The sequence below is a fragment of the Lichenostomus cassidix genome, chromosome 1, assembly GCF_008360975.1.
Source record: "Lichenostomus cassidix isolate B80296 chromosome 1, HeHo_3.0, whole genome shotgun sequence".
NCBI lineage: Eukaryota > Metazoa > Chordata > Aves > Passeriformes > Meliphagidae > Lichenostomus > Lichenostomus cassidix.
The window spans coordinates 61,151,095-61,168,888 of NC_139479.1; the positions used below are offsets into that span (position 1 = coordinate 61,151,095).

A 17,794-nucleotide genomic window follows, 5' to 3' on the forward strand; every position below is an offset into this window, starting at 1 on the left:
CTTATGCAGGTGAAAATACTAGGCACACTCTGTGAAATGGAAATGCATCCTGCAAGAGCAAGTTTTTAATCACGCTATGTTTTGTGCAGTACAGTAAGCACTTGTGTTGCTGCTTGTGTTACTAAATGAATTCAATTCAGCATAGATTCAAAATTCTGACTAGAATAAAATAGGAATGCTCAACCATGCAAGTCCCCCAGTAGAACCGGCTGGGATCAGATAAATAAGATTTCTCTCAGTTTATTCGAGGTAATACAGTGGTTGAGGTAATATTATGAAAGATGTCTAAAGCTGCAGAATTTTTTTTTAATCTTGAAAAGTGGCCAAGAAAGCTCATGAGGCAAAATGGGTGGGTAATCTTCCTTCCCATCTTGCTAACTTTTGGAAAGCTCTGTGACTGTTGGGACCTAGTGTTCCAAGCACTCTCTTTTGTTTCCATTTTTTGTGAATTAAAAAAAAAAATGGCCCTAAGGAAATTGTTTGAATTGAACTATAATCTGCTTTTACTTATGCCTGTTGCCTTTCTGCTGAGTTATGATTGATGCTGAATTAATGATTTTCTGTCGTATTTATCGATGTGGTGTACATGTTTCCAATGTAACTATACAGAAGTGATAACAAAAGGTATGTTATGTTGCAATTAGAAATTTAATTGCTTACAGAATACTTCTTTCTTCAAATCTGTATTGAAAATCTATATTTGCAAATTAAACCTTTGTGATAGTTTAATTTTAAAATATTATATGCTGCATTTTAACCAACAAACGTTAAAATGTTATAAATGCAGATATAATCCCTTAGTATTGAAGCTAAAAAGTTAATGACAAATCTGTGTGAATAGTTTCCACATGCTTTTCTTAAAATGTTCTTCAGCTAGCAATAAAATTATTATTCATGCAAATTAATGGTTTCAGTGAGAAAAAGAATTAAGTATTAATGTGTATCTGACTATAATTAGTAAAATATCCCATTGCATTTTTTTCCTTTCTTTTTTTTTTTTTTTTTGGTTTCCAAACATGCAGAATGATCTAATTGTTTGGAACACGAGTGGGCACACCTCTCACAATGAGGTAAGATGTCATTTGTTTGTCTCTTATCTATTTTATATGAATGTTTCATATACTAAATGAAACATGACTGAATTCTCAGAATATATAACTGAGCACGTCAGAACTGTGTATGTGGTTTGTTTGGCATGTGGTTTAATCTTGTCATCTCAGAGATTTACTAGGATATAAAAATATACATTCTGATCAGCTTCTGAGTTATGCACTTTAGTATGAAACATTTAATTTTTTTACATTTTCTTCATTCTGACACATTTTTTTAATTTTTCTTTTTTTAGTTCTTCCTTGTTCACCAAGATTTTATATTGATTTCGATGCAATTTCTTTTTGCACAGTTGTGTCATGTCCTTGATTAGTTTTCAGAGAGAAATCTGATTTTATTGATCCTGTAGCTTTCTAGTGCGAAAGGGAAAAACCGCATGGAGCTCCTTATAGAGACTTTTTTTTTTTTTTTTTGGGCAGAAGTAGGGCTTCTCCCTCTATATGGCATTAGGCATAAGCATCTTGCAAATTCGTGAGCACCCAGCTGCCTTCCACCAGTCTTGCTGATGGGACTTCTGTAGGTCCCAGCTCCCAGTGGAATCACTATTTAATTGGGATTCCCATTATGGCATTTGGTCATAGGACACTTGCTGTGTTACCATGATAATTATACCTCCCCTTTTCCTATATGGTGCTGCTTCATCCTTCCTACTGCAACTCTTGGCCTAGTTCAGGGTCAGGGGAGGCATATGCCTAATTTCCTCTTTTTAATGCAGAATTCAGTGTTACATTGAAAATACCGTGCAGAATGGTAGTTAATTTTGTGAAAGAAACAAACGTGTCTAAGGAAAAAACATGCCTTTGCTTTGTTTTTGTTAATGTACTCTGCCACAAAATGTATGTTTGATGGAACCAAGTGATGACATAGGAGAACACTGAGAAATGATTGAGCTTATTTATAACTAGGGGAAATATCTTGCTGTCTTTTGTCGAAAACTCATCTTTTCCAGCAGAGGAATAGGACGCAATAAAAAAGGGAGATTATCATAGGTTCGTGGCTATATTGTCATCAGATTATGGTAGAATAGCTGTAGTGTGCAGTGTTGTTAACTTTTATATTTTCTGTAGTCAAATATGCTGAAGCATTCTGGGTTTGTTTGATTTATTGTTTTGTTTTATTTTCTTGAATTACACAGAATAAGGATAAAAGTCCAACGTCTCCTACTACAAACACCACAATCCCTTTTGGCCTGAAGCCACGATCAGGTAATATGAGAGACCAGTTTGTGTTTGAGTGAGAAACCATTGGTTTTGGGTTTTTTTCCATCTCTGTTATTATTAGATATCTCTATTTTTCTCCCCTTAAGAAGTAAGCAATGTAACATTTTCTGTGCAACAGTTAGAAGAAGCTTAGAACATTTTAAGGTTTTCTAGTTTTGAATCAAGATTGAATTTGTAAGGAGTATGTATTTGGCACATTATATATGGATCAATTTTCATCCATTGCTAGTGAATTGGTTGTTTTATAAAGTTATATGTATGTATATTTTTAAAAATATGTGTTTGGATATAACTACACATATTTTGTATATATACATATTTATCATGTCTGCTGACATACTAATTGAAGTAAGATTTTTGCTTGATTGGTATGTAGTGGTACAGTTTAGATTTGTTGAATAATATATTTCAATAACTAGGTTATTTTGGAAGACACTTCTGTTGCTCTGAATTTTTCACTTCATTGACTCTGTCAGTACTTTTGCTTGAGTAAAGATCAAGCTTTATTGGAAGGTTAGATCTTTACTTCAGCCAGCAACTGAGTTCAATGAATTTGCAATGCACAGTATCTGCATAACCAGACTTTTAACAAGCAGCAGTTGATTTGAAAACAAACAAGCAAAACAGCAAAACCTAAAAGCAAGTGACAACAAAAAAACTCCCAAACTTAGAGATGTATTTGATGACTTGGATAACAGCTTCCTTTAAAAACAGGAGTAGCTACATGATTTAATATAGTTTTTATCTTCTCTGTGCTGAGGTATTCAATAATAAGTCATATTATGTCACCTCTAAAAAATAGCTGTAGGTTTTCAGTATGTTTCAGCATCCTAAGACCATAGTTCAGGTTTCTATCATTCACCATGAGTGCTTTTAATCAAGTGCTGGTAAACCCCTACAAGCCTATAGTTTCCATAACAAAATACTTGGCAATAATGGCAGCAGTTTGTGAAACTGCTTGTGAAACATTGTGAAAATGTTTTTGAAATTGTACCCATAGATTTAGTTGTTTTTTGTTGTTTATTTTTTAAAGTGGTAGAAAGCTTTTTTTTTATGAAGGAAGATACTTTAAGTTTGTCATATAGTTATGATAGAGAGTTGGACAGATCTGTTGAGTTGCGTTACTTAGGCTGTTGGAATACTAAGTTCTGGCTGTGTCTTGTTCCTGATGATTTAGAAATGTTGATATTTCTACATGTATTTACAATATGGGTTAAATGATAAGCAAATAGGTCCTTTCAGGATTTGTTGAAAATAAAGCATTGAGTAACATTGCATAGTCCAGAGGCAATATTGCAATATCACTGCTAGGAAAAAGATGTGTGAAAGCAAAGGGGCCCCCATGCCATGTTGCTGCTTTCACGGGATGTGGGCTGTTCTGAGCTCACTGTTCTGAGCCCACAGTGAAATCTGCTGCTGAAGATTTCAGCTGCCATTACCAGTGAAATCTGCTGAAGCTGCCTTAAGAAGGAATATGCAAGATTTTGACTTCTTGTTCAACTGTTAGTAGTTTAACGTGCACTTCTGAATCTTGTCATATCCATGCCCAGATTTCCTGTACTTAATGACTAGAATAGCTCAGGGCAAAATAGCCTAGTAATTCTTAAGAGAATTTCTTGAAAGACTGGATTGCAATGTTTGCTGTCCTTTGCAATGAAACCTCAGAGTGACAGGATTCAAGACCAGATGGGCACAAGTCCTACAGTTCTTCCCCTGATTTTATTTTCTTTTCCATATGAGATGCTACAGTCACTAAGAGAGACCTATAACTGCAGTTTCTCACCTGATCACATCTACTTTCAGCCATTTTACCTTAAATTTATAACATAAGACAGGGGAACTTGGCGGTAATAAAACTTTATATCCAGTTTCAGATAAAAATACGGTATATTAGTTATGTAGCACCATGCAGCAAAATGAAACCTTGCAAAGGCATAGTAAAGCTGCATATTGTTTCATCTTCTGTTTTGTTAACATGTAAGAAAAGTTTACAGATAGAAGTAGTACATGACTGAAAATACTGGCATGTTTGTGAAGCCTGCATGTTTTTCCTTTTAAAGCTGGTTTGCTTGACAGGTCTGTAGTTTCTTCATTGTATTTGCTTGAAAACTTTGTGCATATTTTGTGCTTTAGAGCCATTCTATCACTGGTTGGAATTTGTACTTGTTAATTATATGCTGCTCTATTGTCATAGACCTGAGCTAATGCAGAGGTCCAGAATTCTGTGATCCAGGAAAGTTTTTCATCTTAGTTTCTAGTTTATTTTAATAGGTTTTTTCATTTCAGTTCTTAATGGCCTCAGGGGAAATGTTAAAACTTACTGGAAATGTAAGCTCTAATGAAGTTGAATAGCCTTAAAGAGTTTTAACTATTTAAATTCATTAGAGCTTGCATTTGAATTAGTTGCTTCTATAAATATCTTAAATCAAAGTGCAACATTGAAAGAACATTGAAGTGTTCTAACTGAAATGAGTCCATCATGCTCTGTGGAAAAAACAGTGGCAAATTTTCAATGAAAATATATGCAACCATATTTTTTTTGGAAATTTGAGAGTTTATTTTCACTGTGTTAATTTTCATCTCTTTAAAATGAATGTTGCTTTCTATTTGACTTTCCCTCCTCATAGTTTCATAATGGTTTATATCTCTTGGAAAGGTGAAAGTAAACTGTTCTAGACTTCTGGTAAAGATTCTGTTTTTTTCAGCTAGACACACAAATGAAAATGCTTCCAGAGGATAAACCACAGTGGTTTAAACTTCTGTGTTAGTACATACTGATATGTGTTCAGGACTGAAGGTCCTTTTATACTTATCTGATGGCTGACAGAAAGAACCCAAAGTACCCAAAGAAAATGTTTTGAAAGGTAATGATTAGAATTCTTGGAAGATTTCTTAGATTTCTTGAAAGATTTTTTTCAAGGGTCAGAAGTTTACATTGAAGGCAAATAAACAGAAGTTTTTTAAATTTTTCAGATTATTTCCTTCTGTATTTTAAGTATTTTCAGAGGGTATGGACTTTTCAAATTCACATTAATTTTGGAAACCTTAAAAAAATACCATTGAAAAGAAACAATAATTTTCTTAGTGCTGTAGTTTTGCTCTCAGGAAGTGCATTAATTTTCTAAAAACAAACCACTCAAAATAGCTAATAGATTTAAATTCTCCCTCCTTCATCCGTGAATTGATTAAAATGTTCAGAGTGGTGCTAATGGTTGAAATTGAGTGTTGCCAAGGTCTTGTTATGGTATCTTTAACATGCCAGATCTTCAAGTCTGAACACCTACTAATACATCTTGCAATCTGGAGTAGTTTTTGCTTTTGTTCTGTGCCATTTTTAGGTCACTGTGTTTCTTAGTTTCTGCTGAACAAAGTGACAGCAATACAGACAAAAAAATTTGAACTGTCAGAGGCTGAAACAAGCACTGACAAAACTCGAAGTCACAAAGCATTTTGTTTTCTGAAGTGAGAAGTTGTTCCCTTGCAACTGTTTACATAGCATAGTATTACTTGTGAATCTAGAGCCTTCAGTTTGGGTGACTTGTAGAGAGTTTGAAGCACAATGTTAGTATCTATGGTAGACTTGCTTGTATTTCAAGTTAGTTGGAACACATAATGATCATTGAAACTTGACAGTATTTTTCTCTCATTTGAGTGCTAGTCACTGTTTTTCTAGTCTCTGGATATTTATTCCTTCCATTTGTTTTCTTCCCCAGCTGCATTATCTGTGTACTTTGGAAAATAGTTGAGAATCCCAATTGCTACCAGAGTCAGACTGTTTATCTTTTGCCATAAATCTGTGTCCTGTTACCCAGTGTTGACTCTGCTCAGAGTTTAAGTTGTGCTGACTCTTGGGTTCAGCTGATCTGGTGTCCCAATAGCCAGAAGCAGTGACCCAGCCTTGGGAAAAGTCTAAAGAGAGAGAGCTGTGGAACTCTGAAAAGAAGTTTAAGGTGAAGTTTTATGTGGCACTATCTGAGTTATCATCATGTTAATACAGATTCCAAAATTGTGGGAAGGAGAAATCCTACATGATTAAGTTCCTTCTGAATATTAGTTTGGAATGGTAGAAAAGAGGGACTTTGTGTGCTTACTGAAAGTTTACTTTGGACTTTCTTCTAATATAAAGTGGTTTTAGTTGCTTTTAAGATTACGCAATAATCTTAAATTTATTTGTGTTTACGGCTTAGCATTTTGAGCGGAGGTAGTTTATAATCTCTAGTTTAGTCTGAAGATCATGAATGTTGCTTATGTGTAGGATTCAGTTGATAAACATGGAGATACATGTAGGAAAACAAGAAATGAGGGAATTCATAATTTTTATTGCAGAGGTGGTAAGGAACTTCATGGTCAGATAGAAGAAGAATTTGTTGAGGAGCAGGATCATTGTGAAAGGCAGAAAAGAGATTTAAATCTCTGTCAAAAAATAGGAAACTAGTGTGAAGCTTTGAAAGGGTGAATGATGTGCTGAGCAGATTCAGGAAGCAGATATTTTAAGGGTGTCAGTATCCAGCTCTCAAACACTGTAGAATGCAGGTTTGAGGAAAGCCTGGCCAGAAATCCTTGCCACAATCAAGACAAGAGACGGAAGTGCAGAATAGATGTGGTGGGGAAGGAATAAAAATTTCCTCCAAAGGATTTGAGGAACAGTAAGAAGTGCTGTCGTGACTAGTTGAAGGAGAGAAGGCAGAATGGATAGGGAGAACAGGGGCTGTATTGCTGCCCAAGTTTAGTTCCATAATGAGCTCATGGGTGGTCATGAACTGTAGACATGACATGCTTTTATAGTCATCTGTTGAATAGTTTCCAGACTGTTGTATCTTCTGTGGAAATGTACAGTTTTGTGTGCTTCAGGGACCCCCTTCAAATCATTAATTAAGTTAGGTTTGGTAGAAGACCATCCATGGTGCAGGATTGCCAAGGCTTGTTGACAAACTCAGAATCACCCTTTGTGGGGATTCTATGCCTGTTCTAGTCCCTGGAAAGCCTGTAAAAGTTGTGGAGGACCAGTACTTACATAGTGTGGTGGGCCCATTGTAGATTTGAATATATTGTTGGGGGAGTTAACAAGAAATAAATAGTACTTTATTTATTATTAAGTGAATTAAAATGAAAGGGAGACATCTGTGGTACATGTACTTACAGAAGATCCTTCAACAAAATGGGAATCCAAATGACAATGTAGTTGCAACTTCCAAAATCAGCTGGGAAATTGTAGTAATATTTCCATTGGGATGTGTAAATTTTCTTTGTCTTTGTGAGAATTGTTCTTTTTATGTAGTTACACAAATATGTCAAAATTCTTATTCTGTGGAAGTTTCATATTGAAACTTTGCAGCTGGTATATTTACTTTCTGATTCAGAGTCAAGGTTTTTTTCAGGCTATAATGTAAAATCTATGGGTACTTTTTCTTAAAATTTGATTGTAACAAGTTTTGTGAAGTGCTATAATTACAATGATCTTGCTAAGCTTAACAGCCTTAACTGCACATACAATGTATAATTTGCAAGTACTAACATTTAACTTTTCGTTCTTTTTATTCTGCACCATCTTTCATTCTTTTCTCAAAATTTATGCATTTTGTATTAATCACCTTTGAATTACATCTTTGCCATTACCATACAATCCTAACGCCATATATGAAATGCTGCTGCCCACTTTTATCCCCACTCCGGTCCTTATTACCACCGTGGTTGGACTGGTTATCACTCCCCTCCAGCAGACCCATCCCTCAGTTTTCCTCCTATCTCCTTCAACACACTTACACAGGCACAAACATGGGACAACTTTAGCTACAGTATCCCATCTGAAGGAGACAGTGACAATGGTAGGTGTTCTGTATATCATTTCCTTGATTTTGTGTTTTCAGAAACATGAGTATGTGGTGAATGCCCCACGTGGCAAAGGACAAAATACAGTACTCTTCAGGGGATGTTTATAAGACTAAGTACCTCAGAGGATGTACTTTAATTAACTCTGGAATGTGTAGTGTCAAAAGTCAATGAGTAAAGTTTCATCGTTTTCAATTCTGGCAAAGCAACTTTTCCCATGATACTAATTCCAAGAACTATTTTCAGTGTAGGTTTATTTACTTGCTCCATTTTCAACAGTTTATAAAAGTTGTACTCAAACAGCAGTTAATTTTGTTGCCATATCTTCTGCATTTTTTAAATTTGTTACTTTTGAAAGATACTGACTATTAAAATATCCTGCTTCTATCTGCATTTATTGGTGCAGGTGCATAACTAACTTAATAGAAGAATCCATAAAGAAACAAAGCTGAAACAATCAGCTAAGCAAAAACAGTGATTTCTGTCCAATAGAAACTGTTAGTAAGCTGTTCATAGTAAAGGTCAAGCACATTAGTGGACTTTTGTTACTGCTGCTTTTGTTTTTCTTCAGGGGTTTATTGTCATAGTGTACTGAGACATAGCACTAATATGCAAAGTGGACCATGTTTTTCCAGTTGCTGTGGGTTAGAAGGGTGTTTAGGTATTAAAAGTTGGTGAAACTGTCAAAAGCATCAGATTGAAACCAAGACTAAAAATACTGAATGATAAATGCAAACATTTAGCTTACTGTTAATGAAATTTTCCTGTCTGACTATTCAGAAACCACTCCGGGAGTCACACTTGTACCACCTAAGACATCAGGACTGAAGCCCCTTCACACGGGGCATTTCTTTCTTAGTTCAGTTGTTTAGTTGACAATATTTACTATTTGCCTCATTGTTCTTGATTATAAAACCATAAAAGACAGCATATGTAAGGAATCAGCTCCATAAGGGAAATGAGTGGAATATAAGAATTCTGATACTGATAAGTCGAAGAAACTGAATTTAGTTCATGGTGGTGTGAAGCTAACATTTCACTGATGAATGATATAACAGAGAAACCTAGAGGTGCTTCTATCAGTACAGAATTTGACCTGTGTTAACTTACATTTGTTACTATTTTAATCTTGTAAATGAAAGGAATGACACAGACTAGCTTGTGGACTTGGGACAGATAGATGCCTCCTGTCGTTCAAATTAAGCCAAATGTAAATGTTAGTGTTTTTTATCTTGGGCTCTTACGGTAGACAGTGCTTTTACAACTGCATATTTTTTTAATTGGAGCTGTTGCATTTCTATGACTTAAATTTAGATAAATCTATCAAAGAGAAATGTAACTATAAACTTTTGGCCTGATTTAATCTCTGCCTGTCAGTCCAACTTTCTTTTTTTCTGTTATTTTTAGTCAGGTTAAGTGATTTTGTGGTCTGCCTGAAGGATATTGTTGTCAGACTAAGTAGTCAGTACACTGATTCCTTGATGTGGAAAGTAACAGTGCACTTAGTGCGTTGGAACTCAGTGTAGAAATGAAAATTTTCACAAGGAATTTCGTCCTTGACAGTGATACATTGAATACATACTGTGTTATTAACTATTACTTATCTAACTTGTTGACACTTGTGCAAAATACTTTCAGACAAAATTATTGGAACAAGCATTACATAGTAACCTGGCTTGACCATGGGTTCAAAAAGCAGAAACTGACTCTTTGAAACAGTAAAAAAAAGACATTCCAGTGTTTATGAGGTATGAGCTCCCCTTGCTGGATATTGTGTGTAATGCTGAGAAGCAAGCAACACTTAGGACTGCCAAAACTTCTTGTATGGGAACACTTTTTAAAAAATCTAGTTAATAATTAATACTTTTATACTTAATGCTTTAGAATGTGCTAAAGTAAATATGCTTTTACTCTTCAAGAAGGATTTTTATCTAGCTATTTCATCTGTGAGATGCAGCAAAGCTCAATTATTAGACTTGTACAATGAACTAGAAAATCTTAGAAATCGCAACTACTGTTTTTAATTAATGTGATAAGAGATTTTTATTTCACCTCTTAAAAATTTAGAAGCAGTCTCCAGTAAATTATTACAGAGTTGCTAATGCAAAAATACACTACAGTTCTGCAGTTAATAGAAGTCCTGAGCAGAAGGGTTTCTGCTCTTGAAAAACTTGGGATTTGATTTTTTTTGTTGTAGCCTTCCTAAATGATACAATTAATTAAATAACATTTTAGGTATTTTTCACCATATATGTGTGTTCTAACAGTGTTTATATATTTGGGCACGTGCAGTCATAGTCACATGTAACCTTTCTACAAAATGTTAGCAAACAAGGATCTATTCATACACTCTACTTTGAATATAGAATTCAATTCCAAATGTCCAGCTTGCCTTCTACAAAGCCAAACATTAAATGTCACTACAACTGTGAGCATTTTGCATCTGAAGGCATGGCTCTGCTATTCTCATGCATTGTGTGACATGTCAGTATAAAGAGTGGTTTCTTATTTATGATGTGTGCACCTGTGTGTAGATCCTTCTGAATGGTGACACTGATGAAGATGAGTAATCCACCTAGGGAAGGGAACTGAGCTGCAGTTACTCTCTGTAGTTCTCATTCCTGCGTATCCTCTGCGGGATGCTCTCCCACTGCCACGGGGATTCCTGATGACATTATGAAGAATACAGTTTACTAATATAAAACTATAATACTAGGTTTTTTATTTAAAAGCAGTTCTGTTTGTCAAATAGCATTTAATATGGCATTCCAGAAATCACTGATTTAACAGCAATGTAGCAAATTTCAGTTGCCTGAGAAAAGTTAAATTAGGACCGTGTGAGTCAAATACTGGAAGGAAGCAAGTTTGGTAACTGGCCATGGTTTATTCTATCTTGATGTCTCAGATGAGTAGCCTAAAGATATGCAAGGAATTTGTTGCCTTAAGCTCCTTTTCATAGTAATTAGGGGAAAGAACTCTCTGCCTTTTGGCTGAAGTGCCATAGGTGCTCTGTCTGTCCCTTTGGCTAGAGAAGTAGTTTAGGTCAATCATCTCATTCCTTAAGCAGCCTGCATGCAGGTGAGCCTGCACACAGGTGAGATTCCTCATGACTAGATTCGTCTGAGATGGCAAACAAAGTCACAAACAGGTGACAGTTGCATTTTGACTGTACGTCTTCTTGTTCTTCCAAACCATTCCAAGCAGTCACTGATCACAAAAATAGAGGGTAGAGGTGCGTATTTGCAGAAATGTCATGTAATTATTTCAAGAAACTATATGTGGGCAAAGTGATAGCGTCGACAGGACTGGCAGGAAGGAGAGCTGCCAAGAGTTTGTGCAGTGCTGCATTTGCAATACAGCTTTTTAGTGTAGGCAGTTACTGAATGGATGAGTCTTCCTACATTTGTCTTTGTTTGGTGGGTGATTTTTTTGTAATTTTTTTTTTTAGGACTACCTTATCTAGTAAGCATTTTGTTCTGTGTAGGAAGCTTGTCCCAGCTTGTTACACAATTCAGCATCTTGTTAGGAGAGAGTTCTTCTTAAAAGAATAAGAAGTGTTTCCCACCTTGTTAAATACAAAGTGTTGTACAGATTGGACTCTCGAAGGGACACTGGGAGTGCTTAACCATCTGACAAAACTTGCCAGTTCAGATTAGGATTTGGATGACAAATTATCCATGCTACTGATGCTTCAGGATGCTGTCCAGAGCAATATCCAGAAAATAGCCATTCGTGATTGTAACCCAAAATCAGATTTTTCAGGTTTTGTCCTCCTAAGGACAAAAAAATTTTCTGGTTTTGCTTGGAGACAGTGCCTAAGGATTTTGCTCAATTTAGGAATAAATAAATCTAAGTGTTTTTTCTTAAGCTAAAATCTCTCCTTTTGAAAATCGTAGTGTTCTTAAGACCACAAAGAAATTTGGAATCCATAGACCCGCAGTTCACAATTCGAAGGAAAATGGAGCAGATGAGAGAAGAGAGAGAGCTTGTGGAACAGCTACGTGAGGTATGTGAGTGTTGGTGGAATTAATTTATTCTGATGGAATGTCTTTCTGAAGTTTTTTTTGGGAAAGTTGTCTAAGTAGGAGAAATATAAGAAAGGTTAAATGAGGCAATATTGCCTCTGCAAATCACATTGATGAGACTATTGCTGAAGTGCTTTATCACAATCAGATGTCTGTACTTCAGAAAAGATTTTGTAAAAAATGGTAAATAATAATGGGAGCTACCTGAACAACATACAGTTAATCAACATGCCTTGCACTGGTGGAATTAATGATTTAGTTAATTTAATCAGAAACACTTAAGAGAGAGAGAGAGGTCAAAGACTTTCCAAACAACTGGAGAAATCTTCAGTTTTGGTTGTAAAAGGCATAGGGAAATTTATTAGTTAAAGCTGAAAGTAGATAACTAATGCTTGAAATGTCTTTCTTAGAAATGAAATCAATATTTCATTGCTGGAACATCTGAATACAGAAGTGGTTTCCTGACACATTGTCTTTAACATAGAATCTAGAGCCTGATGGAAAAATTGGTGCATAGGGTTTGTGTTACACAACTAATGCCTTAGTAGAACTGTTTGTGTGACACCTGATTGTGCTTAAAAACATGACAAACTTTGCGGCAAGCAATGTCATAACTTGTCAACATTTGCAGTTATGTTAACAGAACAGAGTGTATCACTGCAAATCCTGAAAGTGATAGGTGATTTTCACGTCACAGCTGAATTACAAGACAATTCATTCTTGTCTCATTAACTTCATGGAATGGCTAACTGAAAAATTACCAATTTGTTTTCAATAGCGTGTCTTCTATTATTTAATTTTAAAGCAAGAGGGTTCACTTTTTTCTCTTTACCCAATAGTGTTCAAAAGGTGGGATTTTTAATGTAGAATGATGTGGTCTTTTGGATTTTCATTGTCTTACCTCAGGCCCTCACCTGTTTTAACTATGAATTAACCTAACTGATTTTTTTTTTAACAGAACAGATCTTGTTGAAGATTTAACATAGCTGATAGAATGTAGTTAATACTAAACTCTAAACTTGAATGATGCCAGAAGGATAAGATGCCGGAATTAGATAAGACAGACTTACTGATAATGGGGAAGAAAATAGAAGTAGCAGTAATAAACTGCACTAGTGTGTAGTTATTCTGAGCCTAGTGTATTCAGCAGCATCAATGCAGATTTTTAACATTTCATTTGAGAGTTACCACAAGTATGTAGCAAGTCCCCTAGTTCCTAAAAAAGCCAAGATTCTTGCCTTGTGCATTAGTTCAGTAAATCCTCACAGTGAAAAGTGGAACAAGGTTATTCACCATGTCAGGTATGATTGTGGAGAAGTAATAAGGATGTCTCTACACAGTATTAGGTATTACCTGTAATACTGATTTAATGTGTTACTGACCCTCAGCTCCATGCACTATCTTTCTTTGCTCTCACCCTGAAACATCATGTCCTGGAATGAAAATGCTTCTGTTTCACGTGAGAAGTTTGATTACAAGTCAAAGAGCGGTGACAGGAGCGAGAAGAGTGACCGTGTTTGAAAGCACATAGTGAGATTTTAAAATTAATAAAGTTTACTGAGTTATACTGGCTCCCTTAGTGACATTAGTAACCACCAGAGCCTTTTATTATGTACTGCACAAGAAAATAGCCCAGAACATCTAAGTCATTAAGTTTATACTTTACTCAATAAATAAATATATATATTATTAAATTTTGCTTTTGAATTGTTTCATGGTAAGTTAGCATTTAGTGAGATTCCATAGAGACGTTAACTCCAGTATGAAATGGCATTGAGCTGGTGTTGTAGAAGCACTGTGCTCTTATAAGAAGCGTACCCTGATCTATGCTGAATAGTCTCCCAACAGACAAGTCAGTGTTCCAACAGATAAACTTTTAATTCATTAATTTATACAAATCTTTTTGTAACAAGTTTTGGAAAAACAGTCTCAAAGTGTATTAATTTATGTACTTATCTCATATACCAAAAATGTTTTCTGATTTGTGAATTGAATCAAGATGAAAACAAAACATTATATTAATGAACATCATGCACTCCCCTGTTTACTGCTTGTGAAACCTACATCCAAGTACTTCAGTAGTGTGTCTAGTAAAAAAAAAATGGGAAAGTATAGTGAAACCCCAGAGTGCTTCAGTGGAAGCTATTTAATGGTGAGGCCACTCAAATAAAGGATGTATGAGGAAGAAGCAAAGAGCTGGATTCCTTTCGACTGGATTTCTTGCTTTAGGGTGCTGAGAATATCATATGACTGTCCTCAGCTGCCTGAAGGGCAGTAAAAGAGAAGGTAAAGCCAGGCTTTACCAAGATGAACAATGGACCCATGAAAGACAGCGGCACAAATTGCAGAGAGAGACATTTCAAGTAGTTAGATGGAGAAAATTCTTTGCCTTAAGGGCAGTGAAACACTGAATAAAGTTACTTGGAGATTTTGAGGGCTCTCCATTCTTGCAGATATCCAAAACTTAACTAACCAGGCCTCCGGTGTCACTTGTTAGATTATGTGACCTTCAAAAATCCCTTCCAACCTATTTATTACTTTTCTTTTAAAAAGAATTCTCTATTTATAGATACTCATATCCAACCAGTATAGGTTGAGGTAACATATTAATAGAGAATAGGACATTAAAAGGTTCAACTAGGGATAAGAAATATCTATTTAAAGATAATGGGAGCAATTTTCTCTTAAGTGGAGAGTTGGAATGTTTTCAAGATTGGAACACAATTCAGGAAACTCATCATATATAACAATCTATTTGGTTTGGGGTTTTTTTTTTTTAATTCTTAAATATTTTCAAAAGTATTTTACTTTGTCATATCAAATTCTGTTCATTAAGACTTCTGTTTTTCTTAGCAGGTATCCAGAATTTCTGTTTTACACCTGAATGTTTTTCTTTCCCTTACCTATTTTTCTGATAACTAATGCTTCCTGAGTAATTTTTAGGCTGCTAAGAAAAGATTGCCTTTTACTCTCTGCTTGGACAGTCATTAACACAATGTAGTTCTGTTTCGATGTGTTGTTGATAATTTAAGACGGATAAGTAGAAGACTTGGGGGAATAGTGAAAGGAAGGAGCGACTTGCAGTTCAGTCACATGGCTACTTGGATACAGATGTGGTTTTGTACATCTGTATATAAAAGAATATGCATATTGTGGCAGCAACATTGAAGTGTTGAGTTCTTTTAAAGAAGTTTATGTAATTCAGCGACCAACACAGAATAAAGAAGGTTGTGTTTTAGTTTCTAAAAAATGAGTTATATAAAGGAATTGTGTTTCTCAGTAAATCAAAACTCCAGAACTGGCTATGTGCCAGAAATAAGCATATTTATTCCCTTTTTTTCCACTTCATCCATTTCTGTATCAAACTGTGCATGTGTTCTTCCTTTGCAGAACATAGAAACAAGACTAAAGATTTGTTTGCCTGAAGACCTGGGATCAGCTCTGATGGATGGTGTTGTTCTCTGCCATTTGGTAAATCATGTTCGCCCTCGGTCTGTCGGGAGTATTCATGTCCCCTCACCAGCAGTAGTAAGTTGTGTTTGCAAATTCAAATGCTCATTAATTTTTATATATGATACATCTATATGTATATTGTGTATGCATGCATATACATACAAGCACATTTACAGATAATAAAGTTATCCTGCCTTTCTCTGATATAGCAACAAGATCAGATATTTTCATAATGGCATTTTTGTTCAGAACTGTTGAAATTCTTTGATTACAAATTTTTATTCTAGTGTACCTTCTAAAAAGAAAATAAGCCCCTCATTTGTTGATTGAAAAAATGAGAGGTTAGCTTCAGCAGTGTCTGGCTTTGCAGATGTCATGTTACTAAAGCACTTAAAACACTTATTAGCATATTTGTCCTGTTGAGTTAAATGTAGAGATGATTCCTTTTGCCTGCAGACAGAACAGAAAATTTCACTGTAGTGATTTAATATTGGCTTGCCTAAATCTAAGGACCTGAAGATTTCAGGACATAAAACTGATGTAATCTCTGTGTGTACTTCTTGAAACTTAAGAAAACACTTGTGTGTTCTCTGCTTGTTTATGTCTATTTCTTGATTAGATCATTGCTCCAAATTTCTGGTAACAGTCTGGTTCTGAAGAGGTTCTGTGTGTTTTCAGACTATTTGCCTTTTCTCTTTTTAAAGTACATGTTGGTAAAAATTTCCCATTTACCCCATGATACTTGATTCTGAGAATACCATATGGATTTTGGAGGCAATCTGTAAGAACTTCCATAGAAGACAGATTGAAGAAAAAGATACTTTCTCAGATGGTCTGGTGGAATTTCTCTTGCTGTTCCTTGATTTAAAATAATTTCTATCTTTGGTAATAATGTGACATTGCAAAAATATGCAAACTTGAATTTCTGGGGTAAAAACTCTTCATGCTGATGTTTTAAAAGAAATATTTTGTGGTGTTTACTGTAACAAAAAGCGCATACTTTAATTTCTTTTTCATTTTGTTTCAACTTTATATTGGCGTTCTCTTCCTTGAAACAGCCTTCAAATTATTTTAGCTGAGAAAATTAGTTCTTTGAATTCCTTGCTTCTATAGCGAATTCTTGTTTTAAGTGATTATTCAGGAATTAATGTTGTTGTTTCACGGTATTGAAAAACTAGAACAGTGAGGAGTTTTGGTTTTTCTTTTTAGTAACATGGTAATCCTGTAAGTATTTGGTGAATAGTCCTGAGTGAGACAAATTACAGAAGAATTTGAGATTCTAAAGTAATGGGAAATTTGTTCTTCAGAGCCATTAATATTGTGTAGAGTTACTATAAATTTGTGAGCACATAAAACATTTAAAAGGAGTGAGCCTGTTAATTACAGCTAAGTCTGATCTCCATGATGTATGTTAAAATCCTTCATCAGTTACTTTGCTGTCCAGAGCATCAATGATGTCTGTTACAAATCTTTCTAATAGGTAGGTTTTAGAACCTCATTAGCTGGGTTTGAACAAATGGAGATCTAAATGTGCTGGTGACATTTAGAGCTAAGTAGAAGCACGTGGCATCCATGATGTATGTACTCAGTTTGTATTTGTAGGCAAGATGTTTTTTAGAATAGTAGAAAAAAAGTTGAGGCGAATTTTATGCATTGTTATCAGGAGAAATGTGGAAATGATGCATCTGTACAAGAATAATGCAATAGGTGAATTGACCAAATGAATATTTTTGACTTCTTTTGCCATAGACTTTTTTGTTTGTTTGTTTTACAGCCTAAACTTAGCATGGCCAAATGCAGGAGAAATGTGGAAAACTTTTTGGATGCATGTAGAAAACTGGGGATACCAGAGGTAATTTAATTAAGTCTGTCATTTCTAGATGTTCAAAAATGAAAACACCTTAATTACACGAAAGCTGAAGAATAACTTTGTGAACTACAGGTTTTTAGCAATAAGGACACAGAATTTAAAAATTGATTTAAATCGTATTGTTTCATACTATTTTAGTGCACTTAAATGGCTTATTTCATAACATTTAAAAATTGCAAGTTTTGTGTTAAAGAAGTAATTCAGTATTCTCTCTAATACCTTCTTATCTTTGCCATGGAAAATAGGTAATTATGATAATATAAGATATTATGTAAGTAGCCGAAAGC

General features: G+C 34.9%; 1 protein-coding gene across 9 annotated transcripts in view; it reads left to right on the forward strand.

The window, feature by feature from the left end:
- LRCH1 (leucine rich repeats and calponin homology domain containing 1) overlaps window positions 1-17,794 on the forward strand; it is a 117,289-nt gene that overhangs the window by 79,907 nt on the left and 19,588 nt on the right. For 3 of the 9 annotated variants that reach the window (XR_014851933.1, XR_014851935.1, XM_085059828.1), the window contains 6 exons: window positions 1,023-1,070; window positions 2,246-2,315; window positions 8,048-8,155; window positions 12,056-12,165; window positions 15,575-15,712; window positions 17,412-17,489. Coding sequence is in view for 5 of the 9 variants with exons in the window: in XM_085059828.1 (XP_084915954.1) it covers window positions 1,023-1,070; window positions 2,246-2,315; window positions 8,048-8,155; window positions 12,056-12,165; window positions 15,575-15,712; window positions 17,412-17,489 (552 nt within the window). In the remaining 4 variants the exon portion in view is untranslated. The remainder of the gene's footprint in view (window positions 1-1,022; window positions 1,071-2,245; window positions 2,316-8,047; window positions 8,156-12,055; window positions 12,166-15,574; window positions 15,713-17,411; window positions 17,490-17,794) is intronic. The other 6 variants (XR_014851934.1, XM_085059853.1, XM_085059836.1 and 3 more) reach the window with 2 other exon arrangements.